Genomic DNA, 27,784 nt, shown 5'->3' with positions numbered 1-27,784 from the left:
ATTTTAAGTGTACGTCGGTCCCCGTTCTATTAGCATTTTAAAACTGCTGACGACTCTCTGGATCCGTTTTTGTTTATCCCGTTGTGCAACTGTTACGAAAACGGAGGAAAATATCTACTCTGTATGCGATCCCAATAGATCGCATTATGGTTTTTTTTTTCTAGCGCTTGCATTTAAATTCCGGGGAACCGAGTCTCTTTTTTTTCTGGGTCGTGTCGGACAAAAAGGACGACCCTCTCTCACATTTACGGGAAATTCGCTTTACAAAAGAAAAGTTTTTACTACCGCCTTGAAATACGGTTTTCCGAAAAGATTAATATTCACAACGTCATAAGTCGTTGACCCGGGCGGTATTTTAACGAATTCGTGCATCTCGAATGAAATAGATGTTTAGAGAACGAGCATACGTATTCCTTTTGATTCTGCCATTTTTATAATCGAGTTACTAAAGAAAAAACATTCCCTACTTCGTCAATATGCTTCTTCTTTAACTGGTTATCCATATTATTGAACGTTGGAAACCATATTTCAAATTTATATTTGTCTCTGGCAGTGTGAATTAGTTCTTCAATTGATTTTATTGCTGTCCATTGTATAATATTTCCAGCCAATGACATTTGTTTACTCTCTGTACCTTTTTTTTTCCATCAATTTGGCCTTCCAGAATAAACTATAGAGAATCAGTTTTTCTCTTATTAATTGTGGTAAGTACTTCGTCGATATGCTTCTGTCGAATATTTCGAGCCTATGACATTTGTTTGCTCTGCGTTCCTTTTCGTCCATCAATTCCGCCCTCCAGAATGAACTGAGCATATACAGTTTTTCTCTTTTTTATTGTGGTAAGTACTTGTTTTTCTTTATGCATTCTTTGTCGTTGTTAGACATAACAGTTATTTCATGAGTACCCCCAACATAATCAAAAATTCTCAGCACAAAAATCTCTCAAACTCTAAATTTCAAATTTAAAACAGTTACCAAGAGAACTGTTACAGAGATATTAAATTCATTAAAGAGAAATGCCGTTGGTTCGGATTATGTCTCCCTGCAAATGTTGATATTGGTCAGATAATATTTAAAACTCCCAAAAGCATGGCAGTTAGCCATTGTTCGACTTTTGCCGAAAGTTTCTAGTCCAAAAGAATTTTCCCACTATAAAGGAACAAATCTCTGATTATGTCCTTCAAAATAATATAATTTCGCGTGCTCAGTTTGGCTTTAGACCGAACTACAACGGCACTGACTGCAATCGTGGATGTTTTACTGTGCGCTGTGGGCAGTAGGGAAGTGACTAGTTTAATTCTGCTTAACTATAGTAAACTTTTTGACACCATTTTTCACCCATCTTCCGTTGGTTTGATTGGAGATTATTTGAGACATCGGCAGCAAAAGGTCCTCATATACTGCATATACTACAGGGAATTCCTCGGGGCTCCATACTTGGACCCCTACTATTTTGCATCTGACTTCGACACATACATCGACACCTGCTGGTGATAATCATATTTATTTGTTATATCACTTTTCGGAAAGTCAATCTGCTAAACAAAAAATAATCTTAGTCTTAATGCGTCTAAATCATGTTCTTTTTCTTTCTGTTTCTAAGACCGGCTGAGACTCTCTAAGAAACAGGCGGCTATTTTCTTATGCGACTCCTAGTCTTTACAATAAAACTTTTAAAAAGAGACTCAGGAATCAGTTGTTATCTGAGAGTAACATTCGGTAATTATAAAACAACGTTGTTTTTCTTAAGGATTATCGATACGGTTTAGTATAAATTATTGTTGTCTAGGTTGAGATTCCGCCTTTTCACCATGTTGTTCACCAATTGTTAAATTTTCCATTGTTTTTTTGCTTTGTAATCCAAATTCACCTACACAGCTTAGTCGATTTTAAATTTTTTTGAGATTAGATATTACATATATGTACACCATTTCTCTTTTACTCCCATATCTTATTCTTCAAAGGTTTCATCAAGTGTGACTTTTGAGTAATAGTGTAGGAAGAATACGTCCTTATTGGAAGCCAATTGTTATTTCAATATTCTCTAATGCGATGCTTTGCCGGTATAAACTCTCTACGCATTTGATGTTTCTATCGTCAACGCTTGTATAAAAATTTGATAAATGCAACCTCCTAAATCGGAATGAGCCGAAGGAAACTTACATGCTATCCTCCAAAGCGAGAATTAAAAAACATGCACGCCGTGGGTTCTTCAACGATCACAAGAGGACTTAAACAAAAAAAAACACACATACGCAGATAAAAGTAATCGTCCGTGGAAATTTTGGGAAATGCTTGGAGAAATAAGGAGAATTTTATGCCATCAATAGCCGAAATTTTTTATCGTTTAGGAATTTACGTGAACAATTGGAGAATTTTGGGGTAGCAAAGTAAAAGCCCCCTCCAATCAACAAATCGTCAGTTTCTAATTTAAACAATATTCCGCTTGCGTCTTTGGCTTTGTATTCGTTGTTCAAATCCGTTCTTCAGACAAACAACTATTTACGCTGGTATAGCGGACAATACCCCGTTTATTATACTCTGGAATTTCGAACCGTCTGAATATTATTTAAGTACACAATAATAATTGGGCCCCTGTTTGCCGTTTAATAATACGAGCTAAAGGCTTTTTAGTATTTCAATTGGAGAAATTTTAATTTCAGCTACATCCGAACGGCAAATATTTACATAAAATGGCGTTGTTTCTAAACTTTGACACGATTAATTATGCAATTGCTAAAAAGACCTTCCGCGTGCTGCTTAGGAATTATGTTGCCGCCTACTTTGAGATATGTCTCAGTAAACCGAGAGTAAATGTCAAACCATACGCACTTTTTTCTTATTTCTGCTATTTTTATGTGTGTAATAACGACATCTTTATTGTCCAGCGTTCTAAATGTTACTTTTTTACTTAGAGTTCCCAAGATTTTAAAACTATACTTTTTTAAAAAATATATGCATATTATTTATCTATTTTACTGTAAAAATAAAAGGATTTTACTACGACTTCAAGAACGAGAAAAAAAATCAAATTTTTCCTTCCACGGTACTGACTCATTTATCAATGGTACTGACAAAATAAATTTGAGTTGTTTGTAAACAGTACTCAGATGACAGACATTTATTGCACCATAGTTCATTTCACAAAAGTCGGCACTTCATCATCAATTGCCTTATTTAGTAGTGGTATAATATAAGCTGTTAATGTTAAAAAGGGGTAATGAAAGGCAGTCAAGGATACATTATCTATGATTCAGCAGAATAATGCCCCCTTTATGATGGCGACCAGAATAAGCCCAGAAGCATCTATGCCTAATGAGGTCAGAACCAACAGTACGAAGCTGTGAAGTCCAATCTAGACTAACCTAGAGAGAGTCGCTATCTTAATGGTCACAACGATGGGCAGGTAAAAAGGGGATAACTATCGCAACTCGTTATCTAGTAGGTGGAAAAAACAACATCAACAGTTGACAGATATGCCGGGACAAAAAAAGTGACAATGGCTGTTAGATCTAAGTATAGTAGGAAGAACACGCTCAATTCCAAGAGAAAGACATGTTTTGTCAATTTAGGCATATAGGAGAGAGGGTGCATTTTAATCTGCTCCGCACCTACACCGGAAAGGTGTCTAATGAGAGAGACGAACCTAGATAAAATCTTATAATTCTGGAAGGAGTTTTCTTAACCTATAAACAAATCCACAGCAGGCGTTTTGGCGTCATTGAAGTTTATTACAACATAACTAAAGACTGACTTAATTTAAACGAAATTTTAAGGTTTTTTTACTGAGATTTCTGTATGGAAGTCTAAGTGCAAAAGACGCTTTTTACAATAGCCACAATATGTGTGCTCTGAAATGTAAATAATTTTCAGCTATTAAGCCAGGAACTTTTTTTACCGGAATTTAGTTTTATATTATTTTGAGCCGCATAATCCGATATTTTATATAAATCGTTGCAGGCTTGGTCAATATGGTTAACATTAAATTAATGGACTGACTGAATGTCATCTGCAAACGCTTGAACTTTAGTAGTGATTTGTAGCCCAAGCAAATCGGCAGGACTTAAAATTGATCCCTGAGGCAGTTTCTGCTGCAAATCTCAGATTCACTGGTATTCAACACTACTTTCTGGAAATGATTCGACAGAACATTGAAACAGAAGTTTGATCACAACCATAAATTTATAACTTGGCGCACAAAAGTTCATGATTCAAAGCATGAAATGTTGCGGCTGGCTAAACTTCAAGATTTCAGCAAATGTATAAGAATGTTTAGAAATGAACGGTGGGCATTTTGAAAATGAATTATAATTAGCGATTATTATGAATAATTTTTTTATTTTCGAAAATGATAAATGTATTTATGTTACTTAAATTACGCATGTCATTACATTGACTTATGCCATTTTTTCACTTTTTTAATTTGTAGCATACTGTTTTGAAAAATTTATTGCACGTCGCCTGCAGGTTAATAATGCTGGCCTGCATTTCCACTTGCTTTCCCCTAACAGAAATGTATATCGCGATATCCAGTATCATCTTTCTGTAAATTAGAAGTGCGGGGTATTCGGGCCTAGAATAAGAAAATCGATTTGTGGCTAAACGATAACACTTATCGACTTAAAACAAGAGTAATGATTTTAAAGGATTTGTGATTCTACTTAACGTAATCTGTTCTATGTTGCAAAATCAGTCTAAATAAATAAAATACAGGGAAAATAAAAAAAATGTTTTAGGTAAAGTGCCCTCTAGTGACAGATTTCTGAACCACTTTTATTTTGTAATGATGACTTGCTAAATCAGGGCTGTGCGTAACATAACAGCTTATTACATTGAGAATTAAGTCTACTGCATTAAAAATAAAATTTGAAAAAATGCATTTTGACAAGCTACAACTCGTAAAATATTACGATTTCGAATTTTTGTTACATAATTTACTACCATTATTTTACCATTAACTTAATTTCCGAACATCCTATATAACTTTAGGCAGAGGCTTGGTCAGGTAGAGAAAAAACCGCACGTTTACGCGATTTTATTTTAAAATTTGAACCTAATCAACGAATTTTCTCCCCTCAATCCTTAAGGACTGAGGTTTTTGTCGCGTTCGCGGATCATTGAATCCCTGGTGGTTTGCGGTTTTCGTTTGACGTTATCGCGAGTCCCGCTCGCGTCGTAAACAGAACTATCGTCCCGTTTCGAATAACTTTAATCACGCACCCGAAATCTGCAAATTAGATAAATTTTTATCGTCCGAATTCGCAGCTAAATAGCAAAATTTGCCGTAAACGCTGAAAACGGCAAATAACCGCGATTTGTGGATTTTAACGTTCGCGAGATTGAAAAAAGGAAAATTGAAAATTTTTATTATGGTCCGACTCGAGGGCACGATTAGGCCGAAATTAAATTAAATTTTTGGCCGCTCAACTCCGGTTCACACACGCGATGAATTTCATAAAAATATGGGCGAATTTCTGTGTGGTTAATGTTGAATGTTAAATAATAAAAAAAGAAACTATATTGTTTTTTATAGCAGTGAGATACTGACTAGCTGACACAATTTTTAATTCGCGTATCAATATTCTCTTAGTCTACCATGCAACAATTGTCGTAAACGACATTTGTCACGAATTTATTTGGCAAGGTGCTTAATAAACATGTGATTTAAAAAGTTCACCAAACGTGTTGCGCGACCTTTAGTTTTTGTTATATTTTTGCAAAACAACACGACCGTCAGAAGTGGCAAACGTCAAAATTCAAGGCGTGGAAAATATCTTCGAAGACATCCGATTGCTCCCAAACCCGTGCGGTAAGATCCCGGAAATGTCCGAAGTGGCTCGGATCCGTGGGAAACGAAACTGACGTGTAAAGTGACGCTTCCCGCACACTAGATCGATGTATAATTATTTATTTTACGGGAGTAGAAAAATAATATTTGTGACATGTGATACAAGCAAAACCCCATTTCGTTAATAAAATAAAAAATGTATTTGGTTTCTACCATACAACTGGACTGTTTTCAATATGGTCAAAAAATCCTTTAAAAGACTTCTAATTTTTCATTCAAAAGTAAAAATTAAATTAGATTATAATTACTTAATGTAATAATTTATGCAACGAAATGCAGAAGTTATAACGGGCTTTAACGCAGCTTACTTCGAAGGAAAGGTGCCATTGAAGCCAACTAGCTTCAAAAATTAACGTTACTCTCTCAACTTTAATAAATAAGTCCAAAAATGTATTGACTTCTGTAGATAGGCAGAAGCAAACAGGAAATTGAGAGACAAGAATCATAAATAGGGAGAATAAAAGGAAACGAGAAATACGAACAAAAGGGAAGAAGAAGATGTTATGTTTTTAAGGAAAATACTACGAATAACACTTATTGATCAAAATTTGTGTTTTTTAGATGAACTAATGGACATATGGACAACCAGTCTAGCAAAGCGAGTGATTGAAGAAGTACATCTTATTATGCTTTTCTATAAATGAGTGTTTTTATTACATTTTTGCCAGAAGTGCCATACAGTGCCATCAGAACTAACAAAACTTTAAAATACGATGGCGAAAACATTCGATCGCCTAGAGCTTAGGTACAGTTAAGAAATGTTATCGAAGCATATTTATCTCATTAACATCCATATGATACGTTAAATTATTCATGAAAATAGGGTGGCATTGCAATTTAATTGTCTCATGAAATAGAGAAACTGAATGCAGATAATGCCGCTGAACCATAGAAAGGCTATGTCTATGGGAAACTTCTTACTACCGCGTATCCCGTACATCAGCCGTACACTGGACTTTCTTCCTTCCTTCCTTTTAATGGCAATAGAACCTAGAAATTGGCCACAATTTACGTCAGCAAAATTAAAATGTGACAAAATTAAATAAATTTTAAAAAAATGTTGAAGTTTCACATAGACCAGGCTTTTGAGACAATGAATTACAATGCGAGTGTAATAATTATTACATTAAAAATGCCTTCTTTAAATATAAAGTTCTTTAAATTTTAAAATTTCATTGATGACAAGAATTAAATTTTTACATCAGTTTTTAAATAAGATTTTACTATTTACCACTCCGAATTTGAACTATATTAACATGAGATGAGAAGGAGGTGTAAATTTGTGTATCGGTCAGAATACAAATGACTGAAGATAATTCAGCAAATTAAAGCTTTTCTTTTGGTAACGTTTTCCGTTAATATATTTTTCATACCCTTGGTAAACATTAGTTAAAACAAAAATAGGAATTTTTAATTTCAATTCCTAGTCCAGTTCCATGTTACTTCCTTTCTGTGCAATACAATGAACGAACGAATATTTGGTGAAGCAATATACAATATCCATATACTTATCGAAATATTTTCAATTCCAGGCAAATTTGACTCACTTGAGTCGCAACACCTTCGTCCCGGGTATCGGTATGGGGATCGCCAAGTGTCCATATGACCCCGCGGACAACTCTACCGCGGTATGGGTAGAACGGGGCAATCCGGGAGATCTACCCGGACTATACTCAGGTAAATTTAGACACGTAAAACTATGTTAGTGACCGGTATTCGTATTTTTTGTGGGTCTAACTTCGGCTTCAATTTTTCAGGAACCAATGCCGAGTTCACGAAAGCCGATACGGTAATCTTCCGTACTGACTTGCATAATTTAACTACAGGCAGAAAAGAATACAGCTTCAAGAGGACTTTGAAATACGATTCCAAGTGGCTGGACAGTAAGTACAAACCGTTATTTTGCTTTGTTTATGTTAGAATATTCGCATAGAACTTTGTCTGCGATATACTTGGTTTTATTTACTGCGTTAACATCTTCAGTTTGGAAACGAGACGAAAATTTCTTAGCAGAATTTTTTCCAATGGAGAGAAACTTTTGCTTTTTTTGTCAGTACCTCCATATTAGACGTTTGTAAAGATAAATTGGATTAGTTAGTAAACCTCAGCGAAAATGCTGCCATAAAGTCACGAAAATAATAATACCCTCCAGCCAATCATTTTAGTCACCTTAATGTAAGGAAATAACACAGAGGTATGATGAATTGATGGCAATTACCTGGAATCTATTTCCTAAAGGGTGACCGAACCACAACCCTTTCAAAAATCAAAATATAAATGGGAAATGAATCCCCGGCAATGGTAGTGGGACAATCCACAATAAAGGCAGGCCAAAGATTTCTTCGGAAGTCCGTTAGCCAAATTTACAGTAGATCCTTGAAAAGGGAAGACTGTAAGAGTAATGGTATTGACGGTCACTCCCGGCTGAAGGGACATCCAAGCCTAATGAGGGTGGAAGAGAACACTGATTGCAGATCTTGCCGAGAAGGGTGAACCAGTCGCACATGTGTAATGCCAATGTGCCACCTATCTTTTGTTGGGCGTAACCAAACCAGAGGCAACAAGCTACACCAAGGAGCCACGACATCGAAGCTGTGGACTCTAATCAGAGAGACGAATCTAGATAAAACTATATAACTATAAACGGAGTCACAATAGTCGCCATGAAAGGCTAAGTTCTAACTCTCAAAATCTAAATCAGAATCTGCCATCCAAATGAGGTATTAGAGTAGTAGAATATTTTACAAGACTAAGGGTGTTAAAACGTAGAAATGGGGTTTATTTTTGCGATGCAACTTCGTTATACATTTTTTCGTTTTTTATCATTCGTAAATTATCAAAAGACAATCGTTCTGTTTCTCCAAGTGAATCGAGACGGCAATTCTAAATTGTCCAACTTCAGACGGCGCACACATGTCGAGTTATTTGACTAAAAGGACGTAAGTTAATATCCGCCGAAACTCCGGACTTTCATATTCCGTCCGGAACGAGATATTTCTCGCCCGCGAGTCGACGAATTTATGACGTCTTCGAGCCTACGTGACGTGTAATCATATATCCCGCATATTATGAAATAGTTAGTGAGACGGCGTCCAATTTGAGAAAAATGCCTCGTTTCGTCCTATGTGACCCTTCGTTCGAAATATTCGTCCTTTGGCACTTTTCCCTCAGGCCACTCTCCGGACGTTTATTTTTGGGAATTCTTGAAGATCACTCCTGAAATTTGATCCGATCACGCAAGAATGTTCATCGGCGGCATTAGCTATTTTCGTATAAGCAATTAAGACGGGTCTTTTGCAAAATGCGTAAGACGTTTCCGATATTTGTCTAGGAGCACCGTGTTGTTTAAAGTACCTGGTTGGACTTCATTAAGTCTTACTTTATCCGTAGATTTCCTGCCACATTAAGAAATATTTACATTTACGACAAATCGATGAATAGGAGAAACTATTCAAATAAATATTACCAGACAACTAATATATATCATTGCCAGCGGTAAATACAAAACTTGTAAAGATTGTTAAGATGCACAATTTAAAATTATTTTAAAGTTTACAGGGTGTCTCAAAAAACCGTGACGAATAAAAGAGGAAGAGGGCGAAATTGCGTATGGTTCGATCGACGTTTACAGTGGTATTGTTTGTTAGTTAGGTTAATCTTTGGGTGGAAAGAGTCAGTTTCATAATCCGTAACACATAATGTAGCAAATATACTGTGGGACCTTCAAATTGAATAAATAGAATTCTGAACACCATGACAGACGTAGTATTTTATGTCTGTCATGGTATTAAGCATCAGTTAGTTAATCCCAACACCAAGTTCTGATTTTTAACTTTTACAATTGATCATTAAGTAGTATAATTAAAGAAAAAGACTGTAATTGGAAGAAAAATAATGCAAGGATAGAGCTTTTAAGAGGATGAAATTTTTAAATTCGTACAAGCAAGAAAAAGCAGGTCCTAATCTTCAGTTTTATTTTCTTTGTACTGATGAGGCGTGAATATTTAAAAATCGTACAATTCGTCTTGGCAAGATATTATTATAAAGACTGTAAAAACCACTGAAGTTCATACAAAAGGTAAGTAAAATTTCGATAAACGTCACTCTACTTACTGTCTAGACCATTTTTTTAATTTTAGCTTATAGAACATAATATTTAAATTGTCTGATATGTTGCATAACATTTTTCTGTGTATTAGTTATTGGGAACATTTTTGCAAAACAACACGAATACATTCACTGAGATGACCGTCAGAATTTACAAACGTCAAAATTCAAACCGTGCGGTAAAATTTCCGAAAACAGCCGATTGCTGCCAAACCCGTGCGATAAAATTGCGGAAATGTCCGAAGTGGCTCGGATCCGTGGGAAACGAAACTGACATGGTAAGGTGACGCTTTCCGCACGCTAGATCGGTGTGTAATTAGGTATTTTATAGACGGGAGTAGAAAAAGTTCTTTGTCCTGTTCATTTTTTACTCTTAACAGAGTTCTATTGGCTAATCATTTGCTGTCATATCCAACTAATAAAAAGTTAGTTTGTTTTTTTCAAAATTTTATGCCCGGTTTCATGAGCGTGTTTGGCAACAGCTGATAAGTTTGTCTTAGTCGTAAGGCTCTTTCGTGTTCTTTGAGCATAGTTTTTATTTTTCGTCCGGTCTCTCCAATGTATCCTTTGCCGCATATGCATGGAATCCTGTAAACTCCTGGCATCTCAAATGTAATTTTGTCTTTGACGGACCGCAGATGTTGAGAGATTTTTGGACAAGTGGTAAATTTGGTTTTGACGTTATACTTCTTTAGAACTTTTGAATGTAAGGAAGGACCACAGTGGCAAGTGTATTGGAAGGTTGTGGTGAAGTTTATTTTTTGATGGAACGCTTAATATCTTTAATGTGGAAGTTTCTTTGAAAAATTAAGTTGTTTAATTGGTCTTAGAAAAATTAAAATAAATCGCAAAGTATTAAAAATAGCTTTATGACATACTTAATGAAAGTTGTAGGATTTTGTAAGATCTTTCGGAAAAAATACTAATAATATATTATATATATATAATATATAAAATTCTTCAAATATATTCGTTTATTTTGCATACATCTTTTACGTCATCTTCGAATAATCATATAACAATAGACTGCCGCATTTCGCAACACCCGAATCGCCTGCTTTTGAATTTCAAAGTGAGGTTATCATGGCCCTAATAGTAGTATGGTATTTTAGTAATAGTATTATTAGCACTTTACTGCGTTCTGCCTGACAGTGAGGGAAGTGCATTTTATTAATGATTTTGAACATTTCTTATTATATTTCGTCAGTTATTTAAAAGAACTTCCAATGCTTCCTCGCAAACCTGATTGCGATCCCCATATTGGCAATGTGCGACATGAATCGGTCAAAGTATTCTTCATTAGTGGCTTCCGATTCTGACATTTAGCGCGATATTAACACCAGACCGAAGTGAAACGGCAAAAGGACAATACAGTTCCCGATTTGCTTCGTTTTCGACCTCGAGTTTCGCAATCATCATCCCCCTATAATTTTTTGCGGATTAAACGCTTTCGCCCCGTTGGCGTTTTATAATCGCACGTCGCTGGCCCGTGCGAACGGCACAGCTGGGGGATTACTCCCGCGCGTACGTGCTCCCGTAATAGGTAACAGGATACTCAAAAGGTATTTCGGGATGCCGTTCGAACACCGTCTCCGATCTCCCCCCGTTGTCAGTCAAAGCGGAATTATTATGACTACACGCATGAATTGGAACCCGAAAGTTCAGGTGTCGTGATTACACGGCGTCGGGTGGCGAGGACGCGTCGTGACGTCACTCGCAACAAATATTCGCGTATATCGTTTAGCTAACACGTTGTGTGTCCCCCCCTCTCCTGCCCCGCTTATCACGATCGATGCATAATTTTTGCTATTGTGATTTACCATTCATCATGACATTTATGATATTGTTCTATCAGCGACACCACTTTTTGCTAAGAATGTCAAAAATTATACCTGAAGGGTAGTGAATATATATGCTGCCGATGTCACGTCAAACTAGTTTATCCTAGGACAAGCTGATTTATCCGTACAGGAAAGCATTAAAAACTAATCAAAAGTAACAAAACCGAACAGACTCAACAGGTACAATTGAAAAAGAAGACAAGAAGATGACAAGATGAAGTATCACCCATAGGGCATTTGTCAACTCAACTTTAAGTTATAAAGAAGATCTAAATTATGACATTTACAAAAATATTAACAATAGATTAGATTTTCAATAAGAATCTCAAAGCACTAGACAGCGTGGATCGTCAAACAAGACAATTGATTTCAGCTTCAAATACATATTTTTAAAGTATTTTTTGTAAGCAAAGGGTTGAGTAGTTTAGCGGACACATAGCTGTTCTGTGACGAACCAAGACCAAAATATCTTTCCTTTTGGTTAGACTTAAAATATGCAGATCCATAAGAAACTTTAACTTTGGTCTTTTTTGATCCCGGAACATGTAACTAATTCTGTCGTATTTTCTAATGCTAATAGCAAATATCAGAGTCTCTCAGGGTGTTAAAAAGACAAGCTGGACCATAAACAGTATTCGAGTAGCACCATCGGAGCTCATCGCGTCACCACTTAGGTAAAGTTGCCTCAGTATGCCGTAAGAAAATTGACAGAAGTGATTGATGTATTTGGTAAACCGAATATCAGATTCAAAGAAAATATGTAACTGTGAATCATGTGTTGAAAGTCGCTTCAGTGGAAAAAGAATAGATTCTAAAATTGAGCTTGTAAAGTTAGAAGGACTAGAAGGATAAGACTTCTGGGTGTTGTAAGTTACTGTTTGAGATATTTTACGGAAATATGAATTATCCTACACGAAAATTGATTTCAGTAAGTAGTTTTGTTTCGTCTCACTCATTTCGGATAAACGCTTCGAAGAACAAGCTTGGTCTACGACAAACTGGTTTAGCCTAAGACTTATAGATGTCACATCTCTTCCCCTTTGGTCTATTAAATGCATTTTAGCACAATGTTAAAAAAAAGGAACAATACTAACACTTCAAGTGCCACTACAGCTCAGTTGTGAATGGAATAACAAAATATTGTGAAGAATTTCAAAACATTCGATTATTCGCATATGTCTCACCATTTTTCTATATTTTAGGCACTGCATGCAGCTTGGTATAATATTAAACCAGAATTTACTCAACCCAGTCTACTGGTCACCTACCTCTAACCCCGATACCTTCCACGTCCGTGGACTATTAGCGGCTCCAGATTCTTGGATTCTTGGATAGTCCTTTCAGGCAACCAAAACCCAAAAATGCGTCGACAGTTTTTTTTTGTCCGCGGATAAAAAAATATTTAATTTAGAGATTGGCGTTTCATTAACGTTTCACCCAAAACCAGACACCGATAAACTTTAAACAATCATTAGCTCCCGATAAACTGGCGAAGCGGCCAATTTAAACTTTTAATTCCTCGTACCATTAACGACGATAAATAATCCCGAAACAATCCCGTCCGCCCTTAAACGAGCTCTTGATGAGCGGAAATACCCGAGGCGCTAGAAAAAGGCGCTAATTCAAAAGTTTACTTTAATTCAGAGTTAATGTTGTCGTTTTCGATCGGACTGCGTTTCTTACCACCGGAACATCACATTCCTTATTCCATGCATTCTCATATTATTTTAAACCACAAAGCGCTGTCGTGTTTTCGTCCTACTTTTTTTTTATTCAAGTAATATACATTAGAAGATAATATTTTGTGAGCCATTGACACGTCACCTGAGCTCACGTGACGCTCAAGCTCCAGCAGAGCCCAGAACAAGCCAGGAAATTTTCTTTTTAAAATATGTTATTTGCTGCCAGTACATTATTTTATGTGTTGCTCATGTAATCTCATTTCTCAAGCATCAATCCCGTATAACAATCAACCTGTAAATATTGAAAATATTCGGAAGGGGAGTTAATTTATTATAGAACTAAAATTGCAGCATATTAGTGGCTAACAGTATAAAAAATTAAGCTATTGTTTAGAAAGCAAGAATCTCCGAGACCAGTGCGTTGCTGTACTGATTAGTTTGTAATTCAAGTTGGAACTGTAAAGTTTTTACATCTTTTTCGAAAACTTCAAATTATTTTTTCAGATTCTTCAATATAAAAATACCGAAACATACGTACATTTACTAAAGGTTAGATCGTTGAGCTCTTCTACTTTTTTGCAAAACCAGAGAAAAACTTCTTCCGTTGGTATTTAGGGCGCCCAGTTTCGATCACGTCCTGATAAGTTAATAAAACCAAACTCAAACCACACAAAACACACGATTCATATTCAATATTGTAAATTTTATGGTTTGTACAGAAACATTCAACAAGAAATGCATATTATATCGCTTTTATACTAGCTTTCTTGCAACATAAATTTCCATTTCTTTTTTTGATAAGAAAATTAAACACACTAACAGGGTCATTAGTATGTGTGAATTTTTTTGCAATTCTGAGATACAACTCCAATAATTAGTTTTTATTCGGGATGTCATCTAAGCGAAGTAAAAATCTCGTGAAGATGTAATTAAAGACATCAAACAGGTGCCGCGTGATATTTAAAGCCGCCCTGGTCTCCCTCCGTATTACAATTTCCCGATTTACATTCATTTTACGGTACATTACCATAGATATTATGCCCGGGTCCGAAATTTTTACGAACCGAAGTGGAGGATAATGCCTGTTAAAGTTGGATTTTTTACATGGGAATATATAAAGGAAAGTTATAAAAATGTAAATCGATCTTAAATTAAGCCATTAATGCCCGATGTTTACGCCGTTATAAAATCCGACGACGTTATACGCCCTACATTTTACGAGGCATACTTATTGCGGGTTCATTCTTAATGTTTAAAACTACCTGGCTGGATATTTATAAAAAAAATATGCATAAAATAGGTCGTTCAAGTATGAATGGATAATAAGCTCTATTTTGAGCGAATTACCATACATTGCTAGTCTGGTGGAGAGCAGAAACATGAGGTAGAGAGGATATAAAATAATAAATAACTATAATAAATAAAATATAATAATAATATATTAATAAATAAAATCATAAAAACTGGGCATAAGATGTTAAAAGAGAAACAGCAGGATATATGGTTAAAGCAACGAAATTAAAGTACCCTCAAGCACCTTAGCACTTAAGATGTGAAGGAAAGGTGAAATGGAGTGAAAGAGAAAGATGAAGAGAGAAAGCGGTAAAAAAGTTCGGATATGCAAGCAAGGTAACGTTGTTGTGAATGAGGGGAAGTGAAAGTTATAGAAAACGTAGAAGTTAGCAACCAAAAGATTGTAGTAAAACATACTTACTTTTAAAAGGGTTAGAGAAACTCGAACCATTCGCTGCGATATTAAAACAATATATATTAAAATATTTCCTCACCGCATAACGTAAGGACATTTAAAATCCTGACCTGTCTATTAAAATTTGAAGTCACTTTTTGTGACTTCATTCATAAAGTTGTTTTAGGGCCTCTTAAATTGTAATGGCCAAATGAAACCCGCATTTCACCTTTCTTGGCAAGCATCCTCAAATTTTCATCACATTAAAAGGATTCTTTAGTTAAAGTACCGAGTTATATTAACACCTGTGAAAGTTGGGGCATATTAAATTAAAATTTAATTTTTGTAAGCCTTTTTTATCGCAACGAAGATTAAACTACTTTAAAAAACATACTTTTTGCAGTGTTTTAGTAATACGAGGAAAGGAGACAATAAAATAGACACATTTAGTTCCTCCGCAACAAACAAAAATTGCTTGGAAAAATCTGAACCCCCTTCGAAATGAATAATTCCTGTTGATTGATACTCTTGGTCACCAAGCTTCTGTTTTGGTTAGTCGGGGAATGTAATTACCCCACAGTTTTCCAACAATTTGCCAAATTAACCATATTACAATTTTATAGCTTTCCTTATTATCCGTTCAAAGCAAAAAAGAGTTCGACTTCTTTTGAATTTTTGAGAAAGTGAGATTTAAAATTCGATTATTAGTTTCTGTTCAAAATATACTTAAATACTGTGTTTTTTTATCATCTTTTATCATTTTTTGTTTTTCTTATATATTTTTTACATATATCATGACGGTCAAATTAAAGAGTTGTATTTCTTTTTTTTTACATATTTATTGGTTCACCAATGGTCTGTTAAATACAAGAAAATGGCCTTTATCAAACTTGTTGCATATGACACGTAACAATATGTTTTTATCGAAAATCCCATTTTATGGCTGAATCTTGGCATTTTATTTTAAAGCTCTGGGACAAACCTGGTTAGGAACTATGCAAATAGCGATTTATTTTGAACCCTTTAAACAACATCGACGTCGAGTTTGCATCGTCGACGTAGATCGTCCGCTTTTCCACAACACACCGAGCGTAATTACATTATAATCCGCACGCCACGATGCAAAAGATTCACACCCTCGCGCCCATGACATTAAACTAGGTATATTAATATGATTAAAAGTGTCAGTGGCGCGTCTACTATCCATCATTAAAAACGTCCACGTTCTGAGGCCCCTCTTACGTCTACGTAATGCTCTTAAGACTAAGCCTCCGATCCAACGGGACGTTTAATATACCTTTCACGTATCTAATCCTGTACTAATCTTTCAAATTACTTAGTTCGCCCGGATCCTATTTAAGTTTTGGCCGCAAATCGATAGCTCGGTCTCACATCCAACCTTAATACCTCAATCGGGCCCGTCCAATTTGATAATTTATAGCTTTATTAGTGCCGCGAAATTAACCTCTCCTCTTTTTGATTCTTCTCTATATGGAAATAAGTTGAAAACGACCCTGCTCCGAAGTGACAAATTTGCCGACCCTCGATTGCACAGACACTTAAGATTTGTTGCCAGATCAAATCACGAACTTATTTCTAACAATTTGCAAATCGTTCTTGTACGCATGTCAAAAATAAGAGAAAACCGAAACTTGTTTCAAAGTAACGGATTTCATAGACTAATCTTGATATGCTGCTAACTTAATATTAAAAAATAACTTTGTTTACTGATACTTGTTTGTCAGAGTTAGGAATTAGACATAATTAATAATTCTAAACGAAACTGTTCTTTAATTTTTAAGTTTTTCAAAGAAAATATTTATAATAATATAACCTCTAAACGCAAAGTTATATTATGTTCATGTGTCGACAAATTGCTGGAAGACAATTGAATAGTGATTTCTAACCAAGTTCAAACTCATTAAAAACGGTATTAAAAATTATTGCTAAATATGAAAACTGGCCTTCAGCAGCGAGCAAAGCAACACGTATTAAATGATATAGACAATCTTATTATGGAATTAGGAAAGAAGCGGCAGAACTGATTAATACTAAACGACAATCAAAAGTCAAGCAGCATTCGGACACACAATTTTGGTATTTAAAGGAATTTTGTTGGATTGGACATGATAAACATGTATTAAACCCATAATGGTGATACAAGAAGCAAGGTTATTTATATTTGAGGACCAAGTACAAATTATGAGAGTATTTTATCAGTAATTTGTATTCCGAACAACATTGATATCGTATACTAACAATAAGAGATGTTCGAGGGTACTTTCTTAACTTTCATTTATATCAACATAAAATTAATAAATACTGATAACATCATGCGAAAATATCTCTTAAAGTTGTTCTGCTAGACTAAGCTATTGAATCATTGATAAATAAAGGAATAACAGTGGAAACTTTTTAAGTAAATACACGCTAACACAACTCGTTACTGCCTGTAAGATGCAGCACAACTCTCCTAGTTTAAGTTGTCGGTCAGTGAAGTAAACTTGTCTGCTACGGGACTAAACGTTTCATGAAGGATATTTTTTCAACAAAACGTGAAGCCCCCTGAAAATTACAACTTTCATTAATTATTTATATAATAAACCAAAAAGTTGTTGTTTGTATATATCCCTAGAAATCCATTATTTCAAATAATTCATATATTAAAATATTTTTTTGTAATATTCTGGCTAGGGGCCATAAGGCATACTTAAGATGGGCCCAAAAATCTCTCGCTACGCCACAGACAAAGGACTGTGCATCAAAAATCCTATTTAAAGGAAAATTCGCACTTCTAGTGCTGAGTAGTGCCTCTGAACAAACGCTCTGTCTCTCTCTTTCCCTCTCTCACACACACACACACACACACACGTCATTTCGTCTGAAAAAAGAAATAGCGCCACGGAACAAAGCGGTGTGCGAAGTCGGTGAGATAATTAAAATGGGGCTCTTTTTATTTCCGTCAGGTCCAAAGTTTTTTCGAGCCGTCTTTGATCACTACAACTACGTTCCGATGTGAATTTTTTGCACTTTACGGGTACGAATGGCGCTAAAATTCTGCGATAGTTATTTTTCGTCGTTTCGCAAGATCGTCATATGTATGAATAGTTTCACGCGTTCGAAAGATGACGCCAGTTCGAAACAATGTAAACGAAAAGAAAGACGTTGAGTACTTTTTAGAAGCCTTGTTTCTCAGCGTTTTTCTTAGGTAAAATCCCGAAATGTCCGGGTCTTTCGCAAGACACTAGATCCTTTTTAAAAATAAATTTTATTAATTAATAATTTTCAGATAACTGTCCTCTTTTAAATTTCCTGCCACCTAAAGTTAAAAAATTGATTGAATAATTTTCGCTATGTTCAAATATATGCCGATTAAAACAATCTCACATTATTTTGTTTGCAGAGCCGAATTTCGTGGGCTCATTCGACATCGGTGATTTCGTTTTGTTCTTCTTCCGGGAAACTGCGGTCGAATACATCAATTGTGGCAAGAGCGTCTACTCACGGGTGGCGAGGGTCTGCAAGAGGGACACGGGCGGCAAGAACATCCTGTCGCAAAATTGGGCGACGTATCTCAAAGCGCGACTGAATTGCTCGATTCCCGGCGAATTCCCGTTTTACTTCAATGAAATCCGTAAGTACCCATATGCTCGAATCGGTATCCTACAAGACTGCGCCGCTTTTGATGTTTTTTTTTATGTCTCATCCGTATTAATTTCAACGTTAGTTAGATGGTATGTTTCTCTGGTAGAAACGTAAGATCATAGCAATTGATGTTAATCCTTATATTGTCTGACTACCTAATCATTGTCTACCGCCAACATTTCGAAAAAGCCAAATTGCCTGTTGTTGCAGAAAGCATATACAAAGTACCAGGGGACGACACAAAGTTCTACGGTACATTCACCACGTCCACGAACGGCCTCATGGGGTCCGCTATTTGTTCGTTTAGACTGATAGACATTCAGGTCGCCTTTAACGGCAAATTCAAAGAACAGGCGTCGTCCTCGTCGGCATGGTTGCCCGTACTGACTAGCCGGGTGCCGGAACCCAGACCGGGAACGTGCGTGAACGATACGGAAACTCTTCCCGACACTGTGCTCAATTTCATGAGATCCCATCCGCTGATGGACTCGGCTGTAATGCACGAAAACGAGAAACCGGTTTTCTTCAAGAGAGATATATTTTTCACCAGGCTGGTCGTCGACAAAATACGAGTTGATATCGGGGGAGCAAGCCTGGACTATACGGTCTATTACGCCGGAACAAGTACGTACAGAGCCAAAGGTTTTGTTTAGCACCAAAACATTTTCTCATGTGATATTTTAGACGACGGCAGGGTGCACAAAATAGTAGAATGGACGAAAGAGAACGACGGTCCCTCGTCGATCTTACTGGACGTGTTTGACGTCACGCCCGGAGAACCGATACAAGTAATGGAGATCTCTAAAGGGCACAAAGCTCTCTACGTGGCGTCCGATTTTAGAGTGAAACAAGTAGATTTAGTAATGTGCAACCGCAGATACGATAATTGTCTGAGATGCGTTCATGATCCATATTGCGGTTGGGACAAAGACTCAAACATCTGCAAGCCTTATACCCTTGGGTAAGTACAAAATTGTATTTCAGCTACACACTTCGCAAAGAATAATTTTAAATTTTAAACCAAACATTCTTAATTTCAATGCAATAGAAGCATTTTTATTAATAAGATCGTGGCCAAGATTTAGAAAGTAATTGACCAAAACATTGTGCAAGCTACAATGCTTATAAAATCATAATATCCATCTCTTCTTTAAGTGTCGCTTTGTTATGAAGATTGGAAATCGTCAAGCCTATAAGTTTTCTTGATCAAAATAGCTACTATGGTGCAACTGAACCAGTCCCGTAAATTCTCAGCCACGTTAGATATTATATTGGTCAATTTTACCTTCAGTGTTCTACGGTATATTCATAACTCGAATGCCTCCATCCTTTTAATTTCCAAACTCCCAACGGTCCATGCCTCTACGCCATAAAGTAGTACCGCACAACACATAGCATCTCACCAACCTGACCTTAGCTGAGATCGCTGCTACAAAACAGCCTTCTCATGTTCATAAATGCTGTCCTGGACTAATATATTCTGGTTTTAATTTTTTCAGAACATTCGTTGTTCTTGTTTATTTGTACTTCTCAACATTTAGGGGTTGCTTTGTGTGGTTTTGGATAATAAAATACACTTGTTTTTTTTTATATTTGAAGAGAGACCATATTCCTCAAACTGTATGTAGTGGTATCTGTAACTCCTCCAGGCTAGTCTTGTCAGAACCGCCTCACTGCATATCTATTTTATATTCTTAATATGCACTGCACTTCTTTAACTATAACACCCCTAGTCAGGTGGTCGCTGACACCTCTACTGATTTACAACCGCTTTATGATTGAATTCAAAATTGTAGATCTGAATGTAATGGATGTCTAAACTCCTACTTCTAAGGAGAAGGATAAAAATTTCGTGAGGTAACTTCTCGAAAACTTGTAATGAATATTCAAAGCAAAGTGTGCTTCTCTTATACCGAATCCATCTCGAAAACACAACTTTTTTTTAGACATTCTGGTATATAGCAGCAAGTGTAGCTTATGATAGTAATAGTGGGGTAGTCGATAGGATTGCTCTTCCACCACTTTGGTATTTTATTATTAATTACCTCGTCTGGAGCCGCAGCTTTTCCATCTTTTATGTCCTTTGCAGCATGAAGTACCTCTTGTTCAGTAATCGTCGGCCCACTATATTCCTCATTCTTAAAACCCCTCCTCATATAGTGGGATAGCTATGTTTCTGCAATCCTGCTAGTTCTTTTACTGTTTTGTGAACATTAAAGTTGTCCTGTTTTGCAATATATCCGTAATATTTATAAAGTATAATGTGATAATGTAAAATGCTACATTTATATTGCATTTCCTGCACAAATTATTCCAATATTAACTGACGCATCTGTGAATAGTTAAACGTGTTTTTATTACGAATCGCTTAGGTTACTGCAAGATGTCTCCAATAGTACCATCGACGTATGCGATAGCAGTGTAGTTAAGAAAAAAATGATCGTCACATGGGGTCAAAGTCTGCATCTGGGGTGTTTTCTAAAAATGCCGGCCGTACTCGCCTCACAGACTATAACCTGGTACCACTACTCGAAAGAGAAAGGGCGTTATAAGATCCAGTACAGCCCCGATAAGTACATAGAGACCTCGGAACACGGACTCGTTATAATATCCGTTACCGAGGCGGATGCTGGACGTTACGACTGTTGGATGGGGGCATCATTGCTCTGTTCGTACAACGTTACGGTAGATGCACACCGTTGCTCGCCGCCAGCGAAGAGCAATGACTACCAGAAGATCTATTCGGACTGGTGCCACGAATTCGAGAAATACAAGTCCGCGATGAAAACCTGGGAGAGGAAGCAAGCGGTAAGTAAACCCTAAGCAGGTAAAAAAAACAACACTTCATTACGCGAAGTTAATTTGTTAAACTCAATTAAGAATTGAAAGCAGGATTTCTTTTTGCTTCTACTTTAATTATTATTCGTTAAATTATAATTAAAAAACCGCCATCTTTAGGGAACAACGCGGCAATGCTTATCACGATCATGGGGTATTCAGGTTGGTGCCAAGATTATCCTTATCCTTACATTAAGGACTAACCGAAATATGATAGTCATGATTCAAACTAATCTCCAGATTCAAATCTCTCTGACATATTCATTCAAATGACACAGAACCTGTCAAAATTAACTCAAAATTAACAAAACTTAACTTAAAAGTTATACACTTAAAAATAAATGTAAAAACGTAGAGATAACGGATAAAATGTGCCTTCATATATGTTTTTGCATATTATCACTTTACGAATTATTCAGAATTAGAAACCCTAATGTCTTTAATTACAACTGTACATGTGCTTAACAATAATGTGTGAATAAATACCAAAATTAATGTACATTCTAAGATTTCTAAAGTACAGATTTCTAACTCGGTAACCAAAGAATACAGATTTAATTTGAGACGGTAGCACAGTTTAGATTTTTGGGTATGTTGCCCACAAATTTGAAAATTTTTAGGTAAGCACAGGAAAGAAACAAACAACTTTTATTGCTATCAATAAATAATTGTAATTTTTTTTAAACTTGCCACTTTTGTTGACAAAAAAATATATCTTTATTGCAGCAGTGTGCCACGAGACAAAACAACAGTAACCAAAACAGTCACCCAAATGAGATTTACCGACCTCTAGTGTGATAGCTGATTGAGCGCGGTCCACTTGCATTGACGTACTTCGGGATCCCTTTACATTGGACGCTCGTTTTGTTTGTGTAAAAATTGAGTTTCAGCATACAAAGACGTTAGTTTTTTTTAGGTTAGCGTACGGGGGAGCGTTGCTGTCTGATAAATATTTTCAAATGCCTGCAAACTAAAGCGTCGCGTAGCCACACTTCAATTTCGTCAAGTTACGTTAAAATATTTTTTTATCGACAGCACCTCGTACTTTATGATATAAAGTGCCCCATTTATATAAGCGTTAGTTAATTTTAGTATTTCGTTCTCTTATATTAAAACGTATCGTGCTTGGATATGAGCTTATAATTATTCTTAATTTCGCACATTATTAAAGGTTGTTTAGGATTATTTTATATCCTACGAAATGAAAGTATTTTTACAAAGAAAAAAAGATTTAATTTGTAAGCATTAATTGTTGACTGTAAACTTATTAGCGTTTAAAGGTAATTCGATTTATGGAAAAATAAAAAAAATGCATCTAAATATTGTAGATCTGTGATATACATGTATTGTAAACTTAGCGTCAAAAGAAATTCACTTATTTTAGTAATTCGACGACTGGGGATGAATGTTTCGCAAAACAATCAGCTTCTGTGTAAAAACAAATTCGGACCAAGGTGAACTGGAACTTTTAATTTTTGCGACGACAAAAAAAAATGTAAAATTTCGCGCGTATTCAAAGCAATACTTTTCCCGATTGCATGTGTTGGTCCTTTTAATAATAATGTCAATATGTGCTGAAAAATGGTTTATGCATCGTTTACTGCACCTGACCTTTTTGTAAACAAGCGTAATTTTTCAAGGAGCGCAACTACTCTTAGATTGTGACTTTACAAACGAGTAATCGCAGTTTTTTTTTTACATTAAGGACAATCAGACGCCATTCGCTGTTTTATTTCTATGGTATCCTTGGCAAAAAAAAAAGCACTGATACTCATTTATTTTAAATATTAGACTTAAATACTTTAGTAGTTTTAAAGACTTGACAGATCGTATGAGAAAGAATAATTCGCCTATAATTAGTGCGCCAAACCTTACTTTTTAAGTTTTTATTCCCCCGAGCGAAATTACTTTTGAATCTGGCAATTTGAGTGTGTTATAAAAAACTTATATAGCTGACAAATGTTGACTCCTTCAAATGATAATGTTTAAAATAGTTTTCAGTTTGTAGAAACGATATTTCCTTGTAAATACCTATGTATAGTTAACCTAAAACTATATTGTATTAAAAAGTAGCCATCCACTATATGAATTAATTATGATTTTGTTTCCCTAATTTCCATCTTAATTTTTAAGTGTAAGCAACCGGTCTTGGATGATAACAGTTTTGTTTTGGATTCATTTTAGAACTGATTCTGAACGCTTCTAGAACGATTCCCAGATGCATAGTAGTATTAAATTCCCAAAGCGCATGTGCGAATCGTCCCACAACTCTTCTAAAATTTAACCCAAACAAAACTAATTTTGACTTGAGCAAACATTTTGCTGTAGAAATGATGAAGTTTTCTATAGAAATTATGTTTAAGAGTTTTATAACTACCAATCAATAGTCGTATACTCTCAGATATGTCACATGTTAGAACTACAACTGATTATTATATAATTGATTTTAAAATGAGGTAAAATAAAATACATATCTTTGAACTGCAATAATAATCTGACATTATTTTCTATGTTCCTTTCATTTAAAATTTTGTAGTTAAGCATTCTTGTTACGAATTTAAAGTGTAGATTTTCATACTACTGCAGACGCACTTCCGTGAAGTGTCCATCCGCATTCAATGCCCCAGCTAATACATGAACTTCATATATTAGTTAGGGCATTTGTGTATTACCTAACTATAGGAAATAACATTAAAATAGAACTTAATTAACATTTCCTTGTTAAGTACTAGCATTTAGATTTTAATTTTAATTTATTCCTTGGGTTTGTTTCGATTTAGTTTGGCATTATGAAAACTGACAGAGAGATCTTTATAGCGGCTCACATTTTAAAAACGATTCTGTTAAAGTTATAAATCACATATTATACCAACTACTTCTCCTTGTAAACAACATTGTAAATATAACAGAAATAGATTTATAATGCTATAGCAATGAAAAACCCAATGTAAATTGTAATGGTGATGTTGCTATAAGTGCTCTCCAACTATTACAAATAAACATAATATAAAATTATTGCCAAGTTTTTTATTTTTTCTATTTTATAAGGCACAAAACTAAGGGAATAAATATTCAAACTCAAAGTTAGGGGCAAGGTACCCTTTTGAACAAATTTATATATCAATAAAAAACGGCAATGGTATTTCTGAACCATCTAATCACAAATACTCATGCTCAGCCAGATGTAATAAAAGAACACAGATACATTACAAGACGAAAAAAAGTATTGCTTTTGTCAATAAATAATTCATCATATTTACAACTGAGTATATAATAAATACCAAAAATAGACAATATTACCTCACTACCACAAATAGAATATGCTTCTGTTTGGAAGTCTGTCCCACAAACCATAAAAACCAAAATCAAAAACAAATCAGAAGTACATTCCACTGGGCACTTGGTTAGAGACACTCGCCCATTTTCAGATATAATCCCTAACAAAAAAAAAAGAAAGTATTCGGTGGGCATAACCTACAACTTTAGTATTTTGAGGCTACATTACAAAAGTTAAAACTTGAGAAAATGAGTAAAACGTGGAAGAAATATCTGTTATGGTTCGCCCAGGAACATATTGCTTTCAGAGTGGCGGTATTCGCTGTGGACACATTATGTGCCTAATTTATTGTGGATATGCTTTTAGGAAATACAAGCTTTATTGTCCCTTTATCAAATTGAAATCAAGTACCAGGAAGTTCCCAAATACAATGCGAGTTAAAACTTACAATTGCCATGACGTTTGGATAGTTTGAATACAAAAATATTTTTAGGATCCATTCTGGATTGTAGAATTTGCATCTGAAGAAGAAGCCAAACTTGTTGCTAGTCGATCAGTATCCCTCAGAAACTGCTTGGAGTTATGGGCTCATGAAAAATCATTAGAGAAACTACATGAAACTTTAAAAAATAAGGAGAAAACATTTTATTCTGATTTTAGTAATAACAAATCTTTCAAAGTAGAAGTGGAGACTTTCTGCAGACATTTTACACAAAAGGAAAAAATTGAAAAAATCGAGGTAAAGAAGATTAAAGCAAAATAATTATCCCTAAATATTTTAACAGACTTTTAGTTATCTGCCACTGAAAGGGCCAGTGAATTTAAAAAATCCAGAATTACATCTTCAATACATTGAGTATTATGGTACAAGGGCCAATGATCCTCCACTGAAACCTTACCATGTATTTTTTGGCAGATTGGTAAGCCCAAAAATGTTTGTATTTTAAAATATGTGGGTTCAATTTTGTAGGTTGCCAATGGTTTAAGACAATTAATTAAGCAGTTGTCGCTAAAGACCAGGAAATTCATAGGAAATACAAGCATGGATCCCCAGTTGTCTCTGCTTATGGCAAATCAAGCAAGAGTTAAAAATGGGGATTTGGTATTAGATCCATTTGTAGGATCTGGTTCATTATTGGTAGCAGCAGCACAGTTTGGTGGTTATGTATTTGGGTCAGATATAGATTATCTAATGCTACATGGCAAGACTAAACCCACACGAATAAATCAAAAGGTATAAACAATTTTGAATCATCAATGTAGGGTCCAAGTTTTTTCTAGGTGAGGGAAAAGGATGAAAGTGTAAAGGCCAATATGAGACAGTATAATCTAGAACATAGATATTTAGACATTTTGGTAAATGATTTTTCTATGGTGTTTTGGAAGGATTCTATGAAGTTTGATTCAATTATAACAGATCGTAAGTTACTCTCTAAGTGTAAAAGCAACTTAACGGGATTTTCTAAAGCTACTCTTTCTCACAGCACCCTATGGAATTAGAGAGGCCACAGAAAGAGTTGGAACTACCAGAGAAAATTTCTTGATAAACGAAAAATATTTACCAACTCACATTCCAGCCAAAACTGAATATGGAATCCCGACCATTTACCGAGATCTTTTAAACTTTAGCGCAAAACACTTGCAAATTGGTGGTCGCTTGGTTTGCTGGTTTCCAGTTTTTAGGTATTTCCCTAATTACCTTTTTTTGTCAAGTTGGTAATTTATGCATTTCTTTTTTCATAGGGAAGATTACACAGAAGATTGCTTACCGGCACACCCTTGCTTAAAAATTGTAGCAAACTGCGAACAACCCTTAAGCATGGTAACATCCCGAAGACTTTTAACTTATGAAAAACTTAAGCAGCCAGTATTAGAAGATTTAACAATCATGGATAACAGAATAACAGATTTCAGGGAAAAATACTTTGTAGTCAGGGAAGTCACTAGGAAAGAAAGGAGGTTAAAGGAAGCCCAAACAAGGCGAGATAAATGGGAGATATACAAAAACCTACACAAAGTCAATTAATTTTTGTAAAATAATTTTATATAAAGTTAATTTTGCTTTTTTTTTTTAAAGAATTTACCTCCTATAGGCCTGTGATCTCTCCCTTCCAGGTTCATTTTTCCCCTTTTATTTCGAATTTTAATCTTGTTGACATCTTTACCACTTTTTCTATGATATTGTTTATTCTTTCTCAATGAAGTTTTGTTTTGTCCAAGTTGAGTTTCATTAAGTTTTGCTTTTTTATTATGTTGAAAATGGGATACCCTAGCAGGCCTTTTAACCCCTCTAGTTCTTGAAAATAAGTCTACAACACATTACCACTTGCAGATTTCACCAAGAGAAAATGTAGTTTTAAAAAATCCTTATAACTAAACAAAACTTGCCTTGGTCAGGTTCCTCTCCAATCTCCTTTTTGTAATATTCTCTATCATCATCTTCCTCCATTGCTTCGTGATTATCTCCTGCACTTTTTTGCCCTTTCATACCTTCCAGAGATTTTTGCTTTTGCTCTTCCTTAATTTTCTCCTTGGCTTTCTTGTTTTCCTCTTGTACTTTTTTCCTAGTTTCTTTTAATTTTCTCTTCGTCTCTCGTTTCTTTTGAATTTCAAGCCTTTCTTCCTCAGATTTATGTACCAGATCATGAAACAGCACTTCTCCATCCAATAAACCATCTTCAATTTTAATCAACTGAAGAGTCAATCTTGGTCCCAATTCTGTCAATCTTATTGACGACTTTCCTGCTTGGATGTTGCCCCTTGATATTAACTTTTGAGGGAGTGTCACATGAGTTGACGGGTCATCTGCTTCACTTTCCGATAAAATTGCAGTCCTAAAAGGATGATGTTAGTAAATCT

At 35.3% G+C, this 27,784-nt stretch overlaps 3 protein-coding genes across 7 annotated transcripts in view; 2 read left to right on the top strand and 1 right to left on the bottom strand.

The window, feature by feature from the left end:
• Positions 1-24,663, top strand: part of LOC132701093 (semaphorin-2A) — an 836,804-nt gene extending 812,141 nt beyond the window's left edge. For all 3 annotated transcript variants that reach the window (XM_060668770.1, XM_060668769.1, XM_060668772.1), the window contains 7 exons: positions 7,381-7,525; positions 7,606-7,731; positions 18,569-18,799; positions 19,021-19,434; positions 19,495-19,771; positions 21,183-21,618; positions 22,375-24,663. In XM_060668770.1, the coding sequence (XP_060524753.1) occupies positions 7,381-7,525; positions 7,606-7,731; positions 18,569-18,799; positions 19,021-19,434; positions 19,495-19,771; positions 21,183-21,618; positions 22,375-22,446 (1,701 nt within the window). In that variant the 3' untranslated portion in view covers positions 22,447-24,663. The remainder of the gene's footprint in view (positions 1-7,380; positions 7,526-7,605; positions 7,732-18,568; positions 18,800-19,020; positions 19,435-19,494; positions 19,772-21,182; positions 21,619-22,374) is intronic.
• LOC132701094 (protein Peter pan) overlaps positions 1-27,784 on the bottom strand; it is a 41,399-nt gene that overhangs the window by 12,753 nt on the left and 862 nt on the right. Inside the window, exons 3-5 of one of the 3 annotated variants that reach the window (XM_060668775.1) lie at positions 27,314-27,759; positions 27,010-27,234; positions 10,663-17,730 (exon numbers count right to left, since the gene is read on the bottom strand). In XM_060668775.1, the coding sequence (XP_060524758.1) occupies positions 17,711-17,730; positions 27,010-27,234; positions 27,314-27,759 (691 nt within the window). In that variant the 3' untranslated portion in view covers positions 10,663-17,710. Of the gene's footprint in view, positions 1-10,662; positions 17,731-26,977; positions 27,235-27,313; positions 27,760-27,784 lie in introns of those variants that run through there. The other 2 variants (XM_060668773.1, XM_060668774.1) reach the window with 2 other exon arrangements.
• On the top strand, positions 25,101-26,981 carry LOC132701095 (tRNA (guanine(10)-N2)-methyltransferase homolog). Its single transcript, XM_060668776.1, has 8 exons — positions 25,101-25,239; positions 25,292-25,357; positions 25,419-25,664; positions 25,711-25,845; positions 25,896-26,159; positions 26,207-26,345; positions 26,410-26,608; positions 26,669-26,981. The coding sequence occupies exons 1-8, from the start codon at positions 25,174-25,176 to the stop codon at positions 26,949-26,951; spliced, it is 1,398 nt and encodes a 465-aa protein (XP_060524759.1). The 5' UTR covers positions 25,101-25,173; the 3' UTR covers positions 26,952-26,981.

This window comes from Cylas formicarius, unplaced genomic scaffold, assembly GCF_029955315.1.
Source record: "Cylas formicarius isolate icCylForm1 unplaced genomic scaffold, icCylForm1.1 PGA_scaffold_4__25_contigs__length_36172078, whole genome shotgun sequence".
NCBI classification, from domain to species: Eukaryota; Metazoa; Arthropoda; class Insecta; order Coleoptera; family Brentidae; genus Cylas; species Cylas formicarius.
This window is presented reverse-complemented; position numbering and strand designations above follow the sequence as displayed.